General features: G+C 35.8%; 1 protein-coding gene across 6 annotated transcripts in view; it reads right to left on the minus strand.

Annotated features, from left to right (window-relative positions):
• Positions 1–1,155: 1,155 nt before the first annotated feature.
• Positions 1,156–23,533, minus strand: part of LOC107973470 (embryonic stem cell-related gene protein-like) — a 66,450-nt gene continuing 44,072 nt past the window's right edge. The window contains exons 2-7 of one of the 6 annotated variants that reach the window (XR_010149127.1): positions 18,611–18,719; positions 14,911–17,147; positions 9,054–9,213; positions 7,315–7,401; positions 3,825–3,916; positions 1,156–1,336 (exon numbers count right to left, since the gene is read on the minus strand). Coding sequence is in view for 1 of the 6 variants with exons in the window: in XM_063789061.1 (XP_063645131.1) it covers positions 1,256–1,336; positions 9,054–9,213; positions 14,911–14,939 (270 nt within the window). In the remaining 5 variants the exon portion in view is untranslated. Of the gene's footprint in view, positions 1,337–3,824; positions 3,917–7,314; positions 7,593–9,053; positions 9,214–14,249; positions 17,148–18,610; positions 18,720–23,533 lie in introns of those variants that run through there. The other 5 variants (XR_010149124.1, XR_010149125.1, XR_010149126.1 and 2 more) reach the window with 5 other exon arrangements.

Here is a 23,533-nt window from a genome sequence, read left to right on the forward strand (position 1 = left end):
TTAATATGAAATTTGTTGAACCATTTTAACCCCTGAGCATTGTAAGATGAAACAAATAATGATATTTTAGTTAATGGCTATTATGATAAACACAACATAAAAATTCTTTTTAAATCTTGAACTTCAGCTATAATATTTATTTTGTGGATGGAGCCACCCAAGCTTAAAACTATAGTCTATTTTTTAGAAGAATGTTTACGAGACTATATATTCCCTTGTATAACATTTAAAAGGCAATGAAATCTCAATTGCCCCAATAAGAGTGAGAAACAATGAGATCAGTGATCTTTACCAGAAGACATGTGTTCATATATTTCATCAGGATGCATTTTTCATATATTAAACCAGTATTTCACTTAACTAGAGATTTTGTGATTACAGTGTTGTAAGATGACTTTTATTACTTGAAATTTATACTGAGGCATTATGTGTAATACATAGGTGTAATTTCCTTGTTAGAAATCTGCAGTTTGGGTTGCATTTTATGTACATGAAATACTAAGACGATAAGTGTCCTCCAGTAGAGGGAAGTATATCTTAACCTTGACTGCAATTAGAATCAGAGTTGAGTTTATTTGTTTTCAGTATTGATGCATAGGCCACCCCCACCCCACCACCAAATGATTCTGATTCAGCTGAGCTGGGGTGAGCTTGGACACTGGATTTCCTCCCAGGGTTGAAAACCACTGCTCAAATTTACCATGGAACATAGCATTTAGATTTGCCCTTATAATGTAGACATTCAACCTCAAGTCTCAAATATTTGTTAGATTCCCAAAGTCTGATTATCAAGTATTTAAAGTTTGAATTGATAGGATAACAATGTTGCAGTCTCAGATGAACTACTACAAATTATTCATGATCATGCAGTGTTTTTATGTAATCTACTTTGACTATTTTTCTCAACTTAATCCTTTATCTTGAACATTGAAGTGAGTTTTCAGATGGAAATTAATCCACAGAAGATATATCCAGGCAAAAAAAAAGTCATCCTTTAAAAGATGTCCAATTAATCTGCACAGTAACATGGAGAATATGATTTGGTTCTAGAGATTGATATGATATAGTAACGGGAAACCCACCATTTGCTATGTTTAAAGAACCTGTTTCTCAAGGGGAAAATATCATCTAAAAGTTACTTGATGTATGTTATATAGATTTCAGGAAGAAAAAATTTTATTCATGTTCAATTGTGAGATTTTAGTTTGATCAAATAGGTTCAAAATAGAAAGTTGATTTATCATTGAAGAAGGTTTCAGATGATTAGCGCAGCTCTGAACTCAATTCTCATCTCAAATCCTGTTCCAAAACCAAATGTATTATTTCCTCTTCTTTTCTAAATGTCAAGAATAGACAAATTAGTGAAACACACGGAACAAGAAATACTTAATTCATAACTTTAAACAAATATGTAGGCTGTTGTCTCATTCCTTTTTCTCTTAGATCCACTTAACCAGACAACTTGACAACTGTCTTGATTAATAACGCACATATCACTCAGGACAAATTTGTGGGCTTAAAAAATGTTCTTGTCATGGGGAAATTTATCCCTGGTCTTCAAACTGTATGTTCACTCATATTTTATGATTTTGTTTGCAAAAGCTGTGGTTGCTAAAATCGATGAGCTGCACTGGTACACACAGCAGGAGCATCCTATTTCTCCAACCAAAAATCTATCATATTATGAGCAGAAACAAAGTGAAGTGTTGGGTATATGAACACACAGGGCCTTTTATACTCAGTTCTGGAAAAAAAAAAGAGGAGATGTGGAGGAACTAACAAAAAATACCCTCTGGACAGTGCATATAGAGGCGGAGAACCTCCTGACTCTCAAAATTTCCAGATCTGTTTTAACAGTCCTTCTAGTTAGTCAGAGACTAAAGGAATGGAAAAAGGCAGAAGGCAGAATGCTGAGACCTAATGCAGCCTTCACTTTCCCAGAGAATATGAATGTCTTCATTGGCCATGCCTCTCAAATTTTACTATGCATGTGAATCACTCAGGCATCTTTTTGAAATGCAGAATTGTTTCAATAGGTATAAAATGAGACCTGAGATTTTATATTTTAACAGGTGATGCTGAGGTTGCTGGTCCAATTATTCAAAGCACAGCTGCTGAATATAGTCTCGGTGTGAGTTCAATTCTTTAACTCACTTTGGAACCATTCCCTTTTATAAGACCAGTGGTCAAATGAAACAATAGGGAACACTGGAGAGTTATGAGTTGATTGTGTATTCACTTGTCCTATGAGTAGGTGCATAAGAATGAACCAGACATCCTTAATGAAGCACTTCATTGCCTCTAATTACAGAAGAAAAAGCATTCCCTTCAAATCTCACTACCCTGTTCTACCTAGTACATGCAGGCCTTTTGACATTAAAATATTATATTTCAATTAGAAATTTCAAATAATCTAATGAGCTGGTGACAAAACTACTTTCAGCTATTGGAAGAGCAGTGATCAAGAGAGATGAATTAAGATTTTGCCCACGTGTAAAGAAATGGAGTCAGTGGCAATAATAGGTTCTGTCACTAGTGGAGCAAACTAACTGCTTTTAAAAAATTAACCCCGAACTTTATTCTCATGTTATTTTTAATGGAATTGAGAAAAGAAGTACTCCGTGTACTATTTATAATACTAATAGAAAAATCAAATAATTGTTTAAAGTCTTCATTCTCCATATTTTTAATTTTCTGCTTTTATTATTTGGAAACTGTATTGAATTTGAGAAAGAGATTGTCATAAAATCTAATTAGGAACAATAATTATGGAATGCTTAATGTGATCAAGCAGGCAATATTTTAGGTATTAATTTAATGAATCCCTGTGAGGTTTGCACAATTACTTTTATTTTTATTTTAAGGGTAAGGAAACTGAAAATTTGAGCAACTGATCATGCTTTCCACAGCTGGTAAGCATCAGAGACAGAACTTGAAACTATGCATTCTGACTGCAGTGCCCATGCAGGTAACCACTTGGTAATTCTGCCTTGTTAGGTATAAAAGTGCAAGGTGTGATTTCAGAGAAACTAGAATGTTCCTCAAACACAGCTTCTGCCCCTAAACCACTCACTAGACACCAAAGCTACAGGTACTTGAATTTATCTTTCTCATTCATTGTCCTTACCAACATTTAGCACAGGTAACCTAAAAGTACTTGCCCATTGCATTCAAAAAAGAAACAACGATCTCCTATAAACTCAACTGTTCATTTCCTCTTTTATAGCCAGGTTACTAAGTCCTGGAGAAAAAAATAAATTGTTTGTCCTGAAGTCATTACATGTTCATTATCTCCAGCCTTAGTTAAATACTCCTTTTTTTTTTTCAGAAGTCCTTCCCTTCAAGCAATTTATACCTTTGCCACTCCCTTCAGCCTTGCCCCTCACCTTCTTCTCACTCTCAGAAAATGTCCTTGGCTCTTATTTCCCAATGACTATTGAGTCCATTAAATGTTAAGTCCTTTAAACCCTCTCATTCTCACAAACATCCCCATATACTTCCATTCAGCCATCTTTTCTTGGCTTTATTTTAGTTTCCTTGGAAATAATGCCCCTCTTGTCATTCAAAATTTATGACCCTCGGCTGTGGATGACACCCATTGCCCTCCTCCAGGCTGTCTTTAGCAGTCAGTCTCCTTGCACTGCAGCTTCTATTGCTTCCATGTGCAAAACTTTCCCAACATTAAAAGGAAAACAAAAAAAGCAAGAAGAAACTAAACTATATTCAGTTTTTTGCTATTTTTAGCTAGTGATCTCTTTCACCTCTTACCCCTTCAGAATTATTTTAAAGAAGAATATAGACTTAAGCTGGGTTCAGTGACTCACGCATGTAATCCTAGCACTTTGGGAAGCTGAGGCGGGCAGATCAATTGAGGTCAGTTTGAGACCAGCCTGGCAATCATGATGAAACCCTGTCTCTACAAAAAATGAAAAAATAATTAGCCAGGCGTGGTGGTGGACTCCTGTAATCCTAGCTATTCAGGAGGCTGAAGCATGGGAATTGCTTGAACCCAGGAGACGGAAGTTGCAGTGAGCAGAGACTGTGCCACTGCACTCCAGCCTGGGGAACAGAGCAATACTCTATCTCAAAAAAAAAAAAAATATATTATATATATATATATTTTTTCATGCGCGTCCGTGTGAAGAGACCACCAAACAGACTTTGTGTGAGCAATAAAGCTGTTTATTTCACCTGAGTGCAGGTGGGCTAAGTCAGCGAAGGGAGATAGGGGTGGGGCCATTTTATAGGATTTGGGAAAGTAATGGAAAATTACAGTCAAAGGGGGTTGTTCTCTGGTGGGCAGGGGTGGATCTCACAAAGTACATTCTCAAGGGTGGGGAGAATTACAAAGAACCTTCTTAAGGGTGGGGGAGACTACAAAGTATCTTCTTAAGGGTAGGGGAGATTACAAAGTACATTGATCAGTTAGGGTGGGGCAGGAACAAATCACAATGGTGGAATGTCATCAGTTAAGGCTGTTTTTACTTCTTTTGTGGATCTTCAGTTACTTCAGGCCATCTGGATGTATACTTGCAAGTCACAGGGGATGCGATGGCCTGGCCTGGGCTCAGAGACCTGACATTCCTGCCTTCTTATATTAATAAGACAAATAAAACAAAATAGTGTTGAAGTGTTGGGGCAGCGAAAATTTTTGGGGGGTAGTATGGAGAGAGAATGGGCGATGTTTCTCAGGGCTGCTTCAAGCGGGATTAGGGGTGGTATGGGAACCTAGAGTGGGAGAGATTAAGCTGAAGGGAGGTCTCGTGGTAAGGGGTGATATTGTGGGGATGTAAGAAGAAACATTTGTCATATAGAATGATTGGTGATGGCCTGGATACGGTTTTAGATGAATAGAGAAACTAAATGGAATAAGAGAAGGAGAAAAACAGGTATAAAAGGTCTAAGAATTGGAAGGACCTAGGACATCTGATTAGAGAGTGCCTAAGGAGATTCAGCATAGTCCTGCTGAATTATTTATTTACTTCAAGAGTTTAGAGTGGCAGTTTGGGGCTAGCACCAGGAGATATCAGCTGTGATGGCTTGGAGAAACAGTGTAAACCGGCAGTGTAAACAAGAGCAGGGCATGTATGAGTAGTTGAGAATGGTGAATAGGAGTATGACTAGACAAAAGATAATAGGGATGACAAGTTTTTTTGGGGCACAGTCTAAGTTGGTCTGGTGTCAAATGAGACTGGGGCCTAATAAAAAGGAACATCTATACAGGAGCTTAAATGGGCTGTACCTTGTAGCATTCTGAGGACAGGCCTGAATTCTGAGAAGCAAAAGTGGTAAAAGTATTGTCCAGTCCTTTTTAAGTTGGTGGCTGAGCTTGGTGAGCTGTGTTTTTAAAAGACCTTTAGTCCATTCTACTTTTCTTGAAGACGGAGGACGGTAAGGGATATAAAGGTTTCACTGAAACCTACTAAGAGCCTGAAAAACTGCTTGGCTGATTTGTCTAATAAAGGCTGGTCTGTTATCAGACTGTATAGAGGTGGGAAGGCTAAACTGAGGAATTATGTCTGACAGAAGGAAAGAAATGACTGCGGTGGCCTTCTTAGACCCTGTAGGAAAGGCCTTTACTTATTCAGTGAAAGTGTCTATTCGGACTAAGGTATTTTAGTTTCCTGACTCGGGCATGTTGAGTAAAGCTAATTTGCCCGTCCTGGGTGGGGGCAAATCCTCGAGCTTGGTGTGTAGGAAAGGGAGGGGGCCTGAATAATCCCTGAGGAGTAGTAGAATAGCAGATGGAACACAGAGAAGTTATTTCCTTGAGGACAGATTTCCACGATGGAAAGGAAATGAGAGGTTCTGAAAGGCGGGCTAGTGGCTTGTACTATAGCATAGCCTGCCTTTGCTGGTATGTGGCGATTAGGCCTGGTGGAACTGCCATCAATAAATCAAGCGTGATCAGGGTGAGGAACAGTAAAGAAGGAAATATGGGAAATGGGATGAATATCAGGTAGATCAGAGAGATACAGTCATGGGGGTCAGGTGTGGTATCAGGAATAATGTGGGAGGCCAGATTGAAGTCCGGGCCAGGAACAATGGTAATTGTGGGACTTAAAGAGTGAGTACAGCTGAAGGAGCCGGGGAGCAGAAGGTATATGAGTCAGGTTTGAGGAAGAAAATAGATTTTGGAAGTTATGAGAAATGTAGAGAGTGAGTTGAGCATAGTTTGTGATTTTGAGGGCCTCTAAAAGTATTAAAGCAGCAGCAGCCGCTGCACGCAGACATGAGGGCTAGGCTAAAACAGTAAGGTCAAGTTTGGACAGAAAGGCTACAGGGTGCGGTCCTGGCGCTTGTGTAAGAATTCTGACCGCACTAACCATGCCTAGGAAGGAAAGGAGTTGTTTTGTAAGGGATTGAGGTTTGGGAGATTAATTGGACACGATCAGCAGGGAAAGCACGTGTGTTTTTATGAGAATTATGCTGAGATAGGTAACAGATGAGGATGAAATTTGGGCTTGACTGAAGTAATGGGGACTGTCTGTGAAGCCTTGCGGCAGTACAGCCCAGGTGATTTGCTGAGCCTAATGGGTGTCAGGGTCAGTCTAAGTGAAAGCAAAGAGAGGCTGGGATGAAGGGTGCAAAAGAATAGTAAAGAAAGCATGTTTGAGATCCAGAACAGAATAATGGGTAGTAGAGGGAGGTACTGAGGATAGGAGAGTATATGGGTTTGGCACCACGGGGTGGATAGGCAAAACAATTTGGTTGATAAGGTGCAGATTCTGAACTAACTTGTAAGCCTTGTCTGGTTTTAGGACAGGTAAAATGGGGGAATGGTAAGGAGAGTTTATAGGTTTTAGAAGCCCATGCTGTAGCAGGCGAGTGATAACAGGCTTTAATCCTTTTAAAGAGTGCTGTGGGATGGGATCTTGACATTGAGCAGGGTAAGGGTGATTAGGTTTTAATGAGATGGTAAGGGATGCATGATCGGTCGCCAAGGAGGGAGTAGAGGTATCTTATACTTGTGGGTTAAGGTTGGGAGATATAAGGGGAGGACGCAAAGGAGGCTTTGGATTGGGAAGAAGGGCAGCAATGAGATGTGGCTATAGTCCAGGAATAGTCAGGGAAGCAGATAATTTAGTTAAAGTGTCTCAGCCTAATAAGGAAACTGGGCAGGTGGGGATAACTAAAAAGGAGTGCTTAAAAGAGTACTGTCTAAGTTGGACCAGAGTTGGGGAGTTTTAAGAGGTTTAGAAGCCTGGCTGTCAATACCCATAACAGTTATGGAGGCAAGGGAAACAGGCCCTTGAAAAGAAGGTAATGTGGAGTGGGTAGCCTCCATATTGATTAAGAAGGGGATGGTCTTACCTTCCACTGTGAGAGTTACCCAAAGCTCGGCGTCCGTGACGGTCTACGGGGCTTTGGAGGCGATCAGGCAGCATCAGTCTTCAGCCGCTAAACTGAGAAGGAGTCAGTCAGAGAGCCTTGGGCCAGAGTTCCAGGGGCTCTGGGAGTGGCTGCCAGGTGAGTTGAACAGTCCAGTTTCCAGTGGGGTCCCACACAGATGGGACACGGCTTAGGAGGAATCCTGGGCTGCGGGCATTCCTTGCCCTGGTGGCCAGATTTCTGGCACTTGTAGCAAGCTCCTGGGGGAGGAGGTTCTGGAGGAATGCCTGGCCGCTGCGGTTCAGGCGTTTGGAAGTTCTTGTGTGCTGGAGATGTGGCTGGGGTTTGTCTCACAGTGGAGGCAAGGAATTGCAACTTTTTTCTATTATTGTACACCTTGAAGGCGAGGGTAATTAAATCCTGTTGTGGGGTTTGAGGGCCGGAATTTAATTTTTGGAGTTTTATTTAATGTCGGGAGCAGATTGGGTAATAAAATGTATATTGAGAATAAGATGGCCTTTTGACCTTTTAGGGTCTAGGGCTGTAAAGCGTCTCAAGGTTGCTGCCGAACGAGCCATGAACTGGGCTGGGTTTTTATGTTTGATGAAAAAGCCTAAACGCTATCTGATTTGGGATAAAGAAAAAGGAGCATTAACCTTGACTATGTCTTTAGCTCCAGCCACCTTTTTAAGAATAAATTGCTGGGCAGGTGGGGGAGGGCTAGTTGCAGAACAAAACTGTAAGCCAGACCACGTGTGAGGAGGGGAGGCAATAAAAAGATTACAGGGTGGAGGAGTGGAGGCTGAGGAAGAATTGGGACCTAGCTTGGGCTGGCAAGGAGGGGAGAGGTCAGATGGGTCTGTAGAAAAGGAAGATTAGAAAGACTCAGTGATGCTTGGGGTTGGGACTGAGGGGACAGGTGGGAGGGAAAGAAGGAAGATTTGGGACGAGTTGCACTGGGCACAGAGACTAGGAAGGGACTGATGTATAAAAGAATGCCTGGACGTCAGGCACCTCAGACTATTTGCCCATTTTATGACAAGAATTATTTACATCTTGTAGGATGGAAAAATTGAAAGTGCCGTTTTCCGGCTATTTGGAACTACTGTTGAGTTTGTATTGGGGTCAAGGAGCATTGTAGAAGAAAATAAGGCATTTAGGTTTTAGGTCAGGTGTGAGTTGAAGAGGTTTTAAGTTTTTGAGAACACAGGCTAAGGGAGAAGGAGGAATGGAAGGTGGAAGCTTACCCACAGTGAAGGAGGCAAGCCCAGAGAAAAGAGTAGAGACACGGAGAAGGGGTGGGGGGTTCTTGACCTCCAGAAAAGCAGAGAAGGGGTTGGGGCACGGAAATAAGAGGTCAGGGTGTGGAAATAAGGGATTGGGGGGTTCTTGCCCCCTAGGAAAGCGGGACTTGCCGCTAAGGGTGACGGACCAAGGCAGGCATCCCTGCGTGGTCTGACACCCTTGAAACGTGGGTGTATAATCAGAGAGGCGTCCCTGCAATGATTAAACACCAAGGGAAGGCTGCCTTCCCAGTCCATGACCAGCGCCGGAGTTTTGGGTCCACGGATAAAACATGTCTCTTTTGTCTCTACCAGAAAATGAAAGGAATTGAAATTAAGAGAAGGGAGAGATTGAAGTGTAGCGCCAAGATTGAAAGGAGAAAGAGGTTGAGGGATAGTGAGGGAGGTTGGAGAAGAGAGTAAAAAGAGGCCGCTTACCGGATTTGAAATTGGTGAGATGTTTCTTGGGCTGGTGGGTCTGAGGACCTGAGGTCGTAGGTGGATCTTTCTCATGGAGCAAAAAGCAGGAGGACAGGGGATTGATCTCCCAAGGGAGGTCCCCCAATCCGAGTCACGGCACCAAATTTCATGCATGTCCCTGTGAAGAGACCACCAAACAGACTTTGTGTGAGCAATAAAGCTGTTTATTTCACCTGGGTGCAGGTGGGCTGAGTCTGAAAAGAGAGTCAGCAAAGGGAGATGGGGTGGGGCCATTTTATAGGATTTGGGAAGGTAATGGAAAATTACAGTCAAAGGGGGTTGTTCTCTGGTGTGCAGGGGTGGATCTCACAAAGTACATTCTCAAGGGTGGGGAGAATTACAAAGAATCTTCTTAAGGGTGGGGGAGACTACAAAGTACCTTCTTAAGGGTGGGGGAGATTACAAAGTACATTGATCAGTTAGGGTGGGGCAGGAACAAATCACAATGGTGGAATGTCACCAGTTAAGGCTGTTTTTACTTCTTTTGTGGATCTTCAGTTACTTTAGGCCATCTGGATGTATACGTGCAAGTCACAGGGGATGCGATGGCCTGGCATGGGCTCAGAGGCCTGACATATATATATATATTATATATATATTCTATAGATACCTATTATATATATATTATATATATACACATATGTATCTATATTATATATATTATATAATATATACATATGTATAGTATAGATATATATATTAGATATTATATATTATTATATATAATATCTAATATATATATCTATAATATCTATAATATATCTATTATATCTATAATATCTATAATATATCTATTATATCTATAATATCTATATCTATTATATCTATAATATCTATATCTATTATATCTATAATATCTATATCTATTATATCTATAATATCTATAATATGTCTATTATATGTATAATATCTATAATATATATTATAGATATAATATGTATAATATAGATATTATATCTATAATATGTATAATATAGATATTATATCTATAATATCTATATAATATCTATAATATCTATATTATATCTATATCTATAATATATATTATATCTATAATATCTATAATATATTATATCTATAATATCTATAATATATTATATCTATAATATCTATAATATATTATATCTATAATATATATAATATATCTATAATATCTATAATATATCTATAATATCTATAATATATTATATCTATAATATCTATAATATATTATATCTATAATATCTATAATATATCTATAATATCTATAATATATCTATAATATCTATAATATATCTATAATATCTATAATATATCTATAATATCTATAATATATTATATCTATAATATCTATAATATATTATATCGATAATATCTATATTATATCTATAATATCTATAATATCTATAATATATTATATCTATAATATCTATAATATATCTATAATATCTATAATATATCTATAATATCCATAATATATTATATAATATATATATATTTGCTACCTCTCTTTACATCGTTATCTCTTGTTCTCTATTTGGTCTTTGTATTTGTTGATTTTACATTCTTCTAAATCACCAATGACATCATATTGAAGTTTAATGTACACTTGTCATTTTTTATTTCCATTCATTTGTTCAGTTTTTGACATGATTACTTCCTTTTATTTAAAATTCTCTCTGTCATTATTTTCTAGGATAAAACTACCTTTTTTTCTTGTTAACATTGCAAAGTGGTGAAACTGGGAAACTAAAGAGAGATATTTGAGGATATGAAAATGTTATATGTTGTTTTAATATAGCTCTATAGCATATGAACATATATAGGCCAAGCATAATAGACCAGTCATTTTAATTTTGATAACAGACTATTGCTCTGGCATCTTCCTCTAAACAGCAGAAAATGATGTAAAATAATATTCTGAATTTCCTCATCCCTGTAGATGTCACAAATATCGCACCCTGAGAAATGGGTCCTGAGAAAAATAACCAGAAAGAAAAAAGTTTCATCTTAGGCAAAGTAACATCTCTTTGATCATGTGTGACTTTTTGTGTCTGCCATTCACCATCATAATCAAGGTCAGAGAATTTCACAGTGGTGTTCACAGGGTAGCACATAGCACCTCCACATTGAGCTAGCTGAAGTCAAAGGACTTAGCCTGGAAATTAGAAGTGCCTTTCCACAAGTCATTTTTGCAATTCTGAGAAAAATCCAATACGGATTCTTTCCAGAATTGTACATGTACCTGATCTCTCACTTGTAATTTCCAGAAGCCAGTTTGCTGGGTTAAATATCTGTATCTGGAAGATTTAAATTGTTCATCTAATGTGGTTTTAAGTCTCCCTATTCTTGCTCAATTTACAGGTTTATTAATTTACTGCCTTACCTCTCTCATTTTTAAAATGAGGATAATAATAGTACCTACCTCAAAGGGTTACTGTGGATATTAAATTTGTAAATATATTTTAGGTACTTAATTACTCTTGTCCTTCCTAATTTCTATCAGCTGCTCTTTGGGTCTCAGATTTATATGGAAAGCATTGAGGAACATCAACTTTCTCCTTCTTCTTCAATTGATTCATTACATTTTCAACTACAAAGAGGCAAATAAACACTTTTCATCTTACAAGTGATGAGGCTAGGAATCTTCAGTCACCTCGGGTTTCTCAAGATTTAAAAGCAGATAAGAAAACTGCCTAATAGATTTGTCATGTGGATTAAATGATAAATTATGTGATGCACAAAGTATACAGAAGTGCTTCAGTATTTAATTATGGTAATTATGATAAGCAGAATCATCCTTAGTGCTATAATTTTATGTTCTACTGTTTACATTAACCACAGTTAGTAGTGGTAGTGACAGGAGTACTACTAACTGTGAGAGTGATTTTTGTATTGCTCTACTGTATCAGATATATCAAAAAAAAAATTCAACTCAGTCTAGTTAGTGCCCTTCCTGGGTACCTGTACTTTATTTTCTTTTTGATTATTCCAGACATTCTTTTTCAGATGCTATCTCAAATTATTAATCTTCACCTCTCTGCTACCACTCAGGCAGTTATTTCAAAAAATTCAAAGAAAGCATTCAACCACCTTCAAGATACAATGCTGGTTTTTTTTTTTCATATATAGAATCAAAATAAATTTCTGTGGATATAAACCTTTCAGCCTTTTGGTATTTTTAATGCTTAGAAAAATATTGCCTTGTAGAAGAGATTCTAGACTTTCTTCCATTATCTTGATGAATTTGTTATTTCCTCTCTATCACTCTGGCAGATGGAGCAGAAGAGTGTGTGTGTGTCTGTGTGTGTGTGTGTATTCAGAGGAGACAAATAGATTTTTATGGGATAAATATTCAATATTACAGACAAGGAAAAGAAGAAATAGATTAACACCAATTAAGATCATTTTTTTTTTAACAAAAAGAGTAGTTATCACCTTAATTCAATCATAGTAATAGTCATACAGTGACAACTGCTAGTAGCAAATTGAAAGGTACAATAACAATATCCTTGGAGGTATTTCAGATAACCTATAAACTCCAAATGAAAAAGCTGAAAGAAAGGAGTATTAGATAAATACATTTATTTTTTCTGAGAAGCATAGCTTTCTGCTAAAGTTTATCTGCTCTGGAGCCAAAACCCAGGAAGTATACAAAGCACTCACTATGAGGAAAGGTGATTGAATTATTTACACCAACAGAAAAAGTAAAGTATATGCATTTATAATCCCTACTAACTGTGTACCATTGAATTATGTAAGGTGGAATAAATAATACTCTGACTGATTTTATTCTCTGTATTTTCCAAAGTTATTTCAACATGAATATTCATGACAATGAACATCTATGAAAACAATTAATATTAAACTTCTGTATACATCTAAACTATTACCTCTTTATCCCCACAATATTGGCACACCGTACTATTCAGAAACTATACCAAGGTAACGTTGTTCTGATTTCGCTTTTCAAGTCTGTTCTGGAGGATTTTGATGGTACAGTGTTATAGCCTGTAATTTTGATAGTTATTTTTTCACCAAGTGTATTTGGTAGAGAGATATTTTCCTTCTTTTTAATACTTCTAACTTCTTCATTAATAAAAAAAAATTGGAAATCCAAGGTAATTACCACATTACACTAAAGCTTATACTCAAGCACCAGTACCAGATTCCCAAGGTACATGGATATAATATGTGGCACATAACTCTTGAGATAGTCTTATTGAATATTAGTTTGGTGTTGTTCTTTTCCTCTTCTTTTTGTTTATTTTCTTTGCTACTCCTCCATTTTTGTGGATGTATGTCTTCCTATCAGCATATTAGAATTGCTAAGCTATAGACTAACTGACACTTGTTTGGTATTTGGCGGGTGGGGAGGCGCTTTTTTAAAAACTTTTATTTTAGATTCAGGGAGTACATGTGCAGGTTTATTACCTGAGTCTATTGTATGATGTTGAGGTTTGCTATATGAATGATCCTATCATCCAGGTAGTGAGGATAGTACCCAAAAGTTAGCTTTTCAACCCTTGGACCCTCCATCTCTCCCACCTTTAGTAGGCCCCAGTGACTACTGTTACCATCCTTACGAGTACCTAATGTTTAGCTCCCATTTATAAGTGAGAATGTGTGGTATTTGGTTTTTTCTGTTCTTGCATTATTAGCTTAGGATAATAACTTCCAGATGCATCCATGTGGCTGCAAAGACCATGATTTAATTCTTTTTTACAGCTGCATGGTGTTCCACGGTGTATATATACCACATTTTCCTTATCCAATCCACTATTGATGGGCACCTAGGTTGAGTCCATGTCTTTGCTATTGTGAATACTGCTGTGATGAGTACATGTGTCTTTTTGGTAAAATGATTCACTTTCTTTTGTATATATATCCAATAACAGGTTTGCTGGGTCAAATGGTGGTTCTGTTTTTAGTTATTTGAGAAATCTCCAAACCACTTTCCACAGTGGCTGAATTAATTTACATTCCCACCAACACTGTATATATGTTCCTTTTCTCCTCATCTTCCCCATCATCTGTTGTTTTTTGACTTTTTAGTAATAGCAATTTTGACTGACATGACATATTACCTTGTTGTAATTTTATTTGCATTTTTCTTATGGTTATTGATATAGAACTTTTTTTATATGTTTCTTGGCCCTTTGTATGTCTTATTTTGAGAAATGTCCATTTCTTTTGGCCACTTTTTAATGGGGTTGTTTTTCAATTGTTGAATTGCATAAGCTCCTTATAGAGTCGGGATATTAGACCCTTGTTGAATATATAGTTTGAGAATATTTTCTCCTATCTTGTAAGTTGTCTGTTTACTCTGTTGATAGTTTCTTTTGTTATGCCAAAGCTATTTAGTTTAATTAGGACTCACTTTTTTAATTTCTATTTTAAGTTCCAGGGTACATGTGCAGGATGTGCAGGTTTGTTACATAGGTAAACATGCGCCATGGTGGTTTGCTGCACCTATAAATCCATCACCTAGGTATTATGCCCAGCATACACTAGCTATTTTTCCTGATTCCTTAATTTTTCTTTCTGTTACAATTTCTCTTTTTTTTTTATTATACTTTAAGTTTTAGGGTACATGTGCACATTGTGCAGGTTAGATACATATGTATACATGTGCCATGCTGGTGCACTGCACCCACTAACTCGTCATCTAGCATTAGGTATATCTCCCAATGCTATCCCTCCCCCCTCCCCCCACCCCACAACAGTCCCCAGAGTGTGATATTCCCCTTCCTGTGTCCATGTGATCTCATTGTTCAATTCCCACCTATGAGTGAGAATATGCGGTGTTTGGTTTTTTGTTCTTGCGATAGTTTACCGAGAATGATGATTTCCAGTTTCATCCATGTCCCTACAGAAGACAATTTCTCTTGAGGACTTGGTCACAAATTCCTTTGAAAAGGTGATGTCCAGAATGGTGTTTCCTAGGTTTTCTTCTACAATTTTTATAGTTCATGGTCTTATATTTAAATCTTTATTCCCTCTTGAGTTTATTTTTATGTATGGTGAAGGGTAGGAGTTCAGTTTTATTCTTCGGCATTTGGCTAGCCAGCTTGTCCAGCACCATTTTTTCAATAGGGAGTCCTTTTCCCATTGCTCAGTTTTGTGAAATTTGTCAAAGATGGCTGTAGGTTTGTGGCTTTATTTCTGGGTTCTTTATTCTGTTTCATTGGTCTATGTATCTGTTTTTATACCAGTGCCATGCTGTTTTGGTTATTGTAGTCTTATAGCATACTTTGAAGTCAGGTAATGCTATGCTTCCAGCTATGTTCTTTTTGCTTGGTACTTTTGCTTTTTGGATTCCATACAAACTTTAGAATAGCTTTTTTCCAATTCTGAGAAAAATGACATTGGTAGTTTGATAGGAAATGCATTGAATCTGTAGATTGTTTTGGGTAGTATGACCATTTTAACAATACAGATTATTTCAATCCATCAACCTGTAGTGTTTCTTCATTTGTTTTTGTCATCTCTGATTTCTCTTAGCAGTGTTTTGTAGTCCTTCTTGTACAGATCTTTCACCTTCTTGGTTGGACGTATTCCTAGGTATTTTATTTTTTATTTTATTTCTGTGGCTATTGTGAGATTGTGTTCTTAAATTCAACCTGGATGCTGTTCATGTATAAAAATGCTACTGATTTTTATACATTGATTTTTGTATGCTGAAACTTTACAAAAGTCATTTATGAGGACCAGGAAACTTTTGGCAGAGTCTTTAGGGTTTTCTAGGTAGAGAATCATATTACTAGTGAAGACAGGTAATTTGAATTTGTCTTTTCTTATTTAGATGCCTTTTATTTCCTTCACTTACATGATTGCTCTGGCTAACATTCCCAGTGTTGTTGAATAGGAGTGGTGAGAGTGGACATCCCTGTTCTGTTTCAGTTCTCAAAGGGAATGCTACCAGTTTTTCCCTGTTTAGTATGATGTTGGCTATGGGTTTTTCACAGACTGCCCTTATTGTTTTGAGGTATGTTCCTTCAAGGGCTTTTATTATGAAGGGAAGTTCGATTTTATTGAAAGCCTTTTCTGCATCTATTGAGATGCAGAAAGAGATCCTGTGGTTTTTGTTTTTAATTCTGTATATGTGGGCAATCACATTTATTGATTTACATATATTGAGCAAACCCTGCATCACAGGAATCAAGCCTACTTGATCATGATAAATTAAATTTTTGATGTGCTGTTGAATTTGATTTGGTAGTGTTGTGTTGAGGATGGTAGTGTTGTGTTGAGGATTTTTGTATCTATGTTCATTTGTAGTTTTCTTTTTTCCTTGTTTCTTTTCCAGATTTTGGTATCAAGGTAATGCTGGCTTCATATAATAAATTAGAGAGAGGTCCCTCCTCCTCAATATTTTGGCATAGTTTCATTAGAATTGATACCAGTTCTTTTTAATCATGTGGTAGAATTTGGTTGTAAATCCTTCTTGTCTGGGGCTCTTTTTGGTTGGTAGGCTTTTTAATACTGATTCAGGTTTGGAACTTGATATTGGTCTCTTCAGTGTTTCAATTTGGTTTCATTGATTCTTTGTATGTATTTTTAGGTCTTAATTGTGTTCACTTTTGATCTGATTTTAGTTATTTCTTTTCTTCTGCTAGCTTTCTGGTTAGTTTTGTTCTTATTTTCCTAGTTCCTCTGGGTGTGATGTTAGATTGTTAATTTGATATCTTTTTAAATTTAAGAGGTAGGCATTCAGCACTATAAACTTTCCTCTTGACACTCTTTTGTTGCATCCTAGAGATTTTGGTATGTTGTGTCTCTATTTACATTTATTTCAAATAATTTTTTTACTTCTGCCTTAATTTTGTTGTTTACGCAAAAGTCATTCAGGAGCAAGTTGTTTAATTTCCACATATTGTATAGTTTTGAGAGTGCTCCTTGATATTGATTTCTATTTTTATTTCACTGTATTGTGAGATTATAATTGGTACGATTTTGAGTTTCTTGGTTCCATAAGTCAAGTCTGGTTCCTTATAGCAGGCTGCTTATATTTGAAAGCATGTCATTCCAGTCAAAGCCTGGGTAAAAATAACCAGTTTCTTCAATTGTGTCCTGTTGCAAAAGAAAACAGATGCTAATTACACTTATGCAAATAACTATATTGCCATAAGTTAAGAATGCTCACAACTAGTTTTCAAATTTGGAGAAATCAGAGAGAAATATGCCTCAAATTTCGTTTATAGGAGTATACTCAATTGTTAAAAGCTGTAAATAGCTTAAAATAAAAGTGTTCTTGACTTTGAAAACCAAAACAAAGAATCAGTAACATTTTCAACAAAAGTCATAAAAGGAATAATTTAGTCTTAGTTCAGTCCATGAGGTTTACTGCTGTTCTGCTTGATATACATGAACATTCCAGCTTTCCATGAGAGTTCTGAAAGTTTTTCCTCTATTCTAATGTCACAATCTCCAAAGCTATAAAAAACCTGAATTCAAGAGCACCTGTCAAAGTCCTATAGCTGATTATAACCACCTTTTGAAGAGGCTCAAAACAAGACAACAGTTGTCTGTGGGTGACAAAATTCTCAGGACAGCCATAGTTAAAGCCAAAATTCACTAGGAATCTTGGTTATTCCTGTGGTATACCATCAATTTTACACAATAATTATAATTACTACTAGCAACATATATAGAGACATATCACAATTACAGGAAACTTACATAATTTTGTAACACATACTAATAATATATTTATATGAACATAATCCAGAGAAAGTTAAACACCATTTTATATCAGACAGTGTTTCCTATATGATTTTAATATATTAAATAAGCTGAATATGTCTTTTTTGCACTTTAGGGGACCTAAATTTTACCTTTTTTTAATTTAGAATTTGATCTTGGAAGACTTGTCAAATATCAAAGGTTTGAAACACTGGATATCACAAAACAGAACTTCAGGTCACTATCAGTCATTCATTTAGCCAGAATGATTACTCGAATATTTTAAAAATGCAAAATCTCATACTCACTAAGAGAGGAGAGAATCAGCTTTCTAATAAAGACCCAAGAAAGACAGCATGAGGTCAAGTGAATCTGTCTTCTCTCTCTCCCCACCCTTTCTTTTATTGTAGTTTACTCAAAAGGCAAATAAAAATTTTTAATTGTCTCTCAATATTACATAAAATTATTTTTCAAAAGAGAAAATCAAATTTCATGTTTGTGTTAGTGCATCTTTAATGTTAAAATTTTATTAAAAACTAGTTTTATCAATCTATCCAGTGTTAATTACCTTGACTATAAGGTAATATTTTCATAAACTTTTTAGAACCCTTTACAATTTTCCATTAATCAGCAGATCAATTTTCTAAGGAAACCCTGTTATTTGAACACATGGGTCCAGATTCTGGCTAGATGTGGGAAGGTGTGCTGGAAAGTGGGCTGGTGTGCACAGAAAGGGTGAGTGCTGAGGGGATATGGTAGGACAATGAAAGCAGCTGTTACAACTTCTTCCAGAGAAAACATTCTTTTAAAAATGAGACATAAATTAAAGGCAGTTGTGTAAGGAATAATACCATGGTTGCTGAAGACTCATAGACCAGGATTGAAATCCAAACTCTGCCATATCCTGGGAGGCTAATCCTGATAAAAGTATTTAATTTCTCTCAGGTTGGGCTTCATTGTCTGCAAAATGAAAAACATGGTATCCATCTCAAAATTTGTAAAGCTTAAATGAATTACCTAAGAAATGCTTAACACAGAATCTAGTATTCAATGTATAGTAAATATTAATGTAATTAAAAGGCAGTTTGGTATTTAAAAATTATATTACCCTTAATGCTGACCATCACTTACCAGAGTTATTTTAAGAATGCAGGGAATCTCATCCAGGTTATCCTTCTCTCACAACTGTTGAACTCAGATTTGAATCCTCTAGTTTCATAGCATGCACAGCCTTTTAAAAAGTCTGTTCACTCTGGTTGGGGGCAGCACTAATGGCTAGCTTATTCTTTTTTATGTTGGAACCTCCCTATAAGTTAAAATAGATAAATGCAGAGGTTCATAGATTCAGAGAGTCTCAGATACACCTCTAACATTTGTGGGACCTGTGTCAAGAGAAGAGATGGCAACATACCCTTTGTCTAAAAGTTAAAATCAAGCTAACATAACTAATACAAAAAATCTTCTATTTTTCTGTTCTGGATAAATACTGAATCATCTTGCTTGTATGTGGTATCCAAAGTATTCAAATACATAGAAGCAGAAAGTAGAATGGTGGTTGCCAAGGAATTGGGGAAGGGGTAATGGGGGGGATTTTCAAGGGTACACAGTTTCAGTTATGCAAGATAAGTTTTGGAGATCTACTGTACAATGTAGAGCATACGGTTAACAAAACTGTATCACACACTTAAATATTTTCTAAAAAGGGTTAATCTTAGGTTAAGTGCTCCTACCACAGAAAGAAAAATGTAATTATTATAATAATAACTAAAAATGGCACGAAAAAACTTTTAGAAGTGATAAATAAGTCTATAGCATAAATTGTGATGATTTCCTGGGTGTATACTTATCTTCAAACACATCAAGTTGTATACATTGTATATCTATCTATGTATATGTATATCTATCTACAGCCTTTTCTCTGTCAACTATACCTCATTAAAGTGGCTAAAAATATTCTATGTAGTGGAAATATTGAAATGTATGTATTAAGCTACAATTTCCAGAGAAGGAAAGTTGGTATAATATAAATTGTAAATAAATATAATTTTATTATGCATGTCTGATTATTTTCTGAGTCAGTGGCATTTGGATGACTAATACATTAAGACTGACATGAGTCACAAATTATGTTTATGCAATCTTAACTTACATTTTTATCAACATTAACAACTATGTTGTTATAATCAGAATAACACATTTTCTTCTGTTGAGAGTAATGCCAAATTAGACAACTTTTAAAAACAAATTATTTTGAAATAATTTGTTGGAATAATGATATATTGCCAGCATTTAAAGAACAAATGTTTTATTGTTTTTAAAGTCAACTTTTTGAGGTATAATTTCCATATAATGATGTTCACCCTTCTTAAGTGTACAGTTGATGAATTTGACAAATGTTTATAGTCATGCAGTCACCAAAGCAATGCAGTTGTTAGATATTTTCATCATCCAGAAATTCCCTCGTGCCTCTTTGTAGATAATCCCTGTCACCACTCTCAGCCTACAACAGCTCTTACTGAGTTATTATAGCTCTAGTTATTTTACTTTTGTAGTTTCAATATAGAAAATTTTAGCCCACTGAGACAATAGCCATTACAATTGTCCATAAAATTCTTAAATTGGTAGTTAGATTAAGATGTAAACCAAAGAATTGAAATAATATTGTTCAAATTTTGTGATGAGGTGACAAATATTAAAGTGTCATCACAGAAAATATTACAAAATACTGTAATTTCATTTTATAAATTGCTATCTCAGATTGCAGTTTTCACCATCACTTAAAACAATATCTAGTTTCATAGATTATTGTTTCCATTCTTCTTTCAAATGTTTCAATGGTAACATAGTATTAAAAAATGGAAATAGCATATGTTGCCAAATTTGTTTTTTCTTTATATACTTTGATCTATAATTGCCAGTGTTATTCCCTATAGAAATAAGTGTTGAGCTTATATGTTCATGAATCTTATCTTTCATAGTCATAGAAATTGTGTTGATTTTCTTGTTCTAATTATCTTATTTTTATTGGAATAATATTTGTATTCCTTTTTTTCCACATGTTGTATCTATCTTTTTTTCCACATGTTGTATCTATTTAGGAAACAAATTTCTCTAAAATTTTAAAAATACTGTAATCATTTTAATAGTGAAATCATTCAGATCTGTTAGCATTTTTTTTTGCTAAGCTTTCACTGATATTAAAGGTAAATTAGTTTATACTCAATAATGTGGAAAATATAAATTCAATTTTAGTTTTTGTCTAAGACCACAATTCACCCTCCATTTGAAGATCACCTCTTGTTTTACCTTTTTTAAAACTGCATCTTATTGTATAAAATACATCAAATTTTTTATTGTGATTATTCTCTCTTAGATCCTAAACTGGAACAATAAGAGAAGCATGCAGGAAACAAATGCACGGTGTGACTGGCAAAACATGCTGCATTACTCAAGAATGTATTGCTTCCTTGCTATTGGAAAGAAGGATTCACAAGTTAATTTTTTTTTCTTCCTTTACCCAAGTGTTTCCAAAGCTGAAAAGCTCCTTATATTTCAAAACAGTGCCCTAAAAAAAGTTAGTAGCACAATCCAAACCTTCAGAACTTCCAAAAACAGTTGTTCTTTGTTTTGAAGATATAGAGCAAGAGATGTGGTAAGGAACTTCCTAGAGGTCTGACTCAGTCAGAAGAACAGATGGGTGGTTTATGGGTTGAGCTGTACCGGTGTGTCTGAGTATTCTTTAATACATTTATTTTGTGTGCATTTGAGATATTCAGGGCCTCCACATTACATCACTCAGAGCAGGAAAGTCCCTTGAATGGACTGAAAGATGGGTACTGATTGATCTCACCTCTCATCTTTATGACAGTCCTTTAGCTTTGATGATGGCTATTAATATCTTCTACTTTTATAACTGTATGTTACCGGTTTCTTCATGTCTTCTGTTAAACAGCTTGATTTACTCCCTGACCTGGGTTTTGAAGTAAATAATAGCCACAAGTCTCCAATTGTTAGCAGACAATTTAAGAGGTCTTTCTTTCTTTTTCTTTTTTTTTCTTACTTCGCACTTCCTACTTTTTTCTTAGCACTTCCTCAGTTTTCATGTAATTCACCAAAGATTGTTCAAGGAATGTCATCTCTTTACTGTTTTCCTCCATATGACTGGTTGGCAGTGCATCATTGCTAGCATGGTCATCCAGAGGCTTTATCTCTCAGAAGAGGAGAAACTGCATCTGTTCTGTATATGCTGCTCTTGCTGCATGTTGCTAACCCTTCATACTAGAACACCTTGTTGGACCCTTTTTCTACCTGGTAATTATGCTTAGCCATCTGCAAAAGCCTTTCTGTTCTTAATACAGTTTCTTCTTTGGCCCTGACTACTCACAGTTCTCTTTCTTAATTACAGACAGGAATATTTGGATCTGAATTTTATAGATACAAATATAACTAAATAAAAAATACATAACAGTTGAATACCATATATTTCATATTTGTGGTAGCACTGTTCACAATAGCTAAGATTTGGAAGCAACCTACGTGTCCATCAGCAAATGAGTGGATAAAGAAAATGTGGTACATATACACAAGGGAGTATACTATTCAGCCATAAAAAATAATGAGATTCTGTCATTTATAACAGCATGGAAGGAACTGGGGATCATTATGTTAAGTGAAATAAGCCAGGCATAGAAAGACAAACACTGTATTTTCTCACTTATTTATGGAATCTAAAAATCAAAACTATTGAACTCATGAACATAGCGTTTAGAAGGATGGTTACCAGAGGCTGGGAAGGGTAGTGGGGGGCTGGTAGGGAGGTGGGGGTGGTTAATGGGTACAAAAACATAGTTAGATAAAATGAATAAGACTTACCACTTGATAGCACAACAGGGTGACTATAGTCAATAATAACTTAATTATACCTTGAAAAATAACTAAAAGAGTATCACTGAATTGTAACACAAAGAATAAATGCTTGAGGTGATTGATAGATACTCAGTCTCCATGTTTTTATTATTTCACATTGCATGGGTTTATCAAAATATCTCATGTACTCTATAAGTATATATACACTTACTCTGTACTCACAAAAATTAAAAGTTAAAAAAATTAAAATAAATATTTAAATAACATATTTCCTATTTGACATACATGCTAGATAGGTCTACCACTCTCACTCTTCTCCTGTCTACAATCTTGAGGTTTTGATATCTGTTCTTTAAAATCTCTTTTCTTTACAATGTATGTCTATTTATGCAATCTCCAAACAAATTAGCTTTATTATTGCTATTAAATTTGTAATAAAAACAGAAGTTTTCATTTTCCTTTCCATACAATTGTTATTACAGAGAGATTGATTCATTGAAGTTTAGGAGTGATTAAAGCAAAAATGTGGAAAGCATGATATAAATGAATTGATACCAAAATCAGAAATGCAGATGGGTAACTAAAGTCCTGTATTGCTTCAAAGAAGTGAATGGGATTCCTTCCACCAGAGTCCCAATGGGACACATCTTCAAGGGAGAAAACCATGTCTGTTAATGTGAGATGCCAGGTCAATTAAGGAAGAGACAGAAGATAGAGGGGGAGTCTGTCAATGAAGAAGAAAGGAATCCCTAGACTGAATGGAATTTAGATTGAGGAAGCACATTTTTAAAAGGGGGAAGGTAAACAGAATAGCCGTAGAAGTTTGAGAGAAGACAGCTGTCAATCATGTTTCTTATTTGTAGGCTGGCCAGGATGGCTGGCTGAATTTAGGAAACTAGGAGGGAGGT

The sequence above is a fragment of the Pan troglodytes genome, chromosome 12, assembly GCF_028858775.2.
Source record: "Pan troglodytes isolate AG18354 chromosome 12, NHGRI_mPanTro3-v2.0_pri, whole genome shotgun sequence".
Taxonomy (NCBI): Eukaryota; Metazoa; Chordata; class Mammalia; order Primates; family Hominidae; genus Pan; species Pan troglodytes.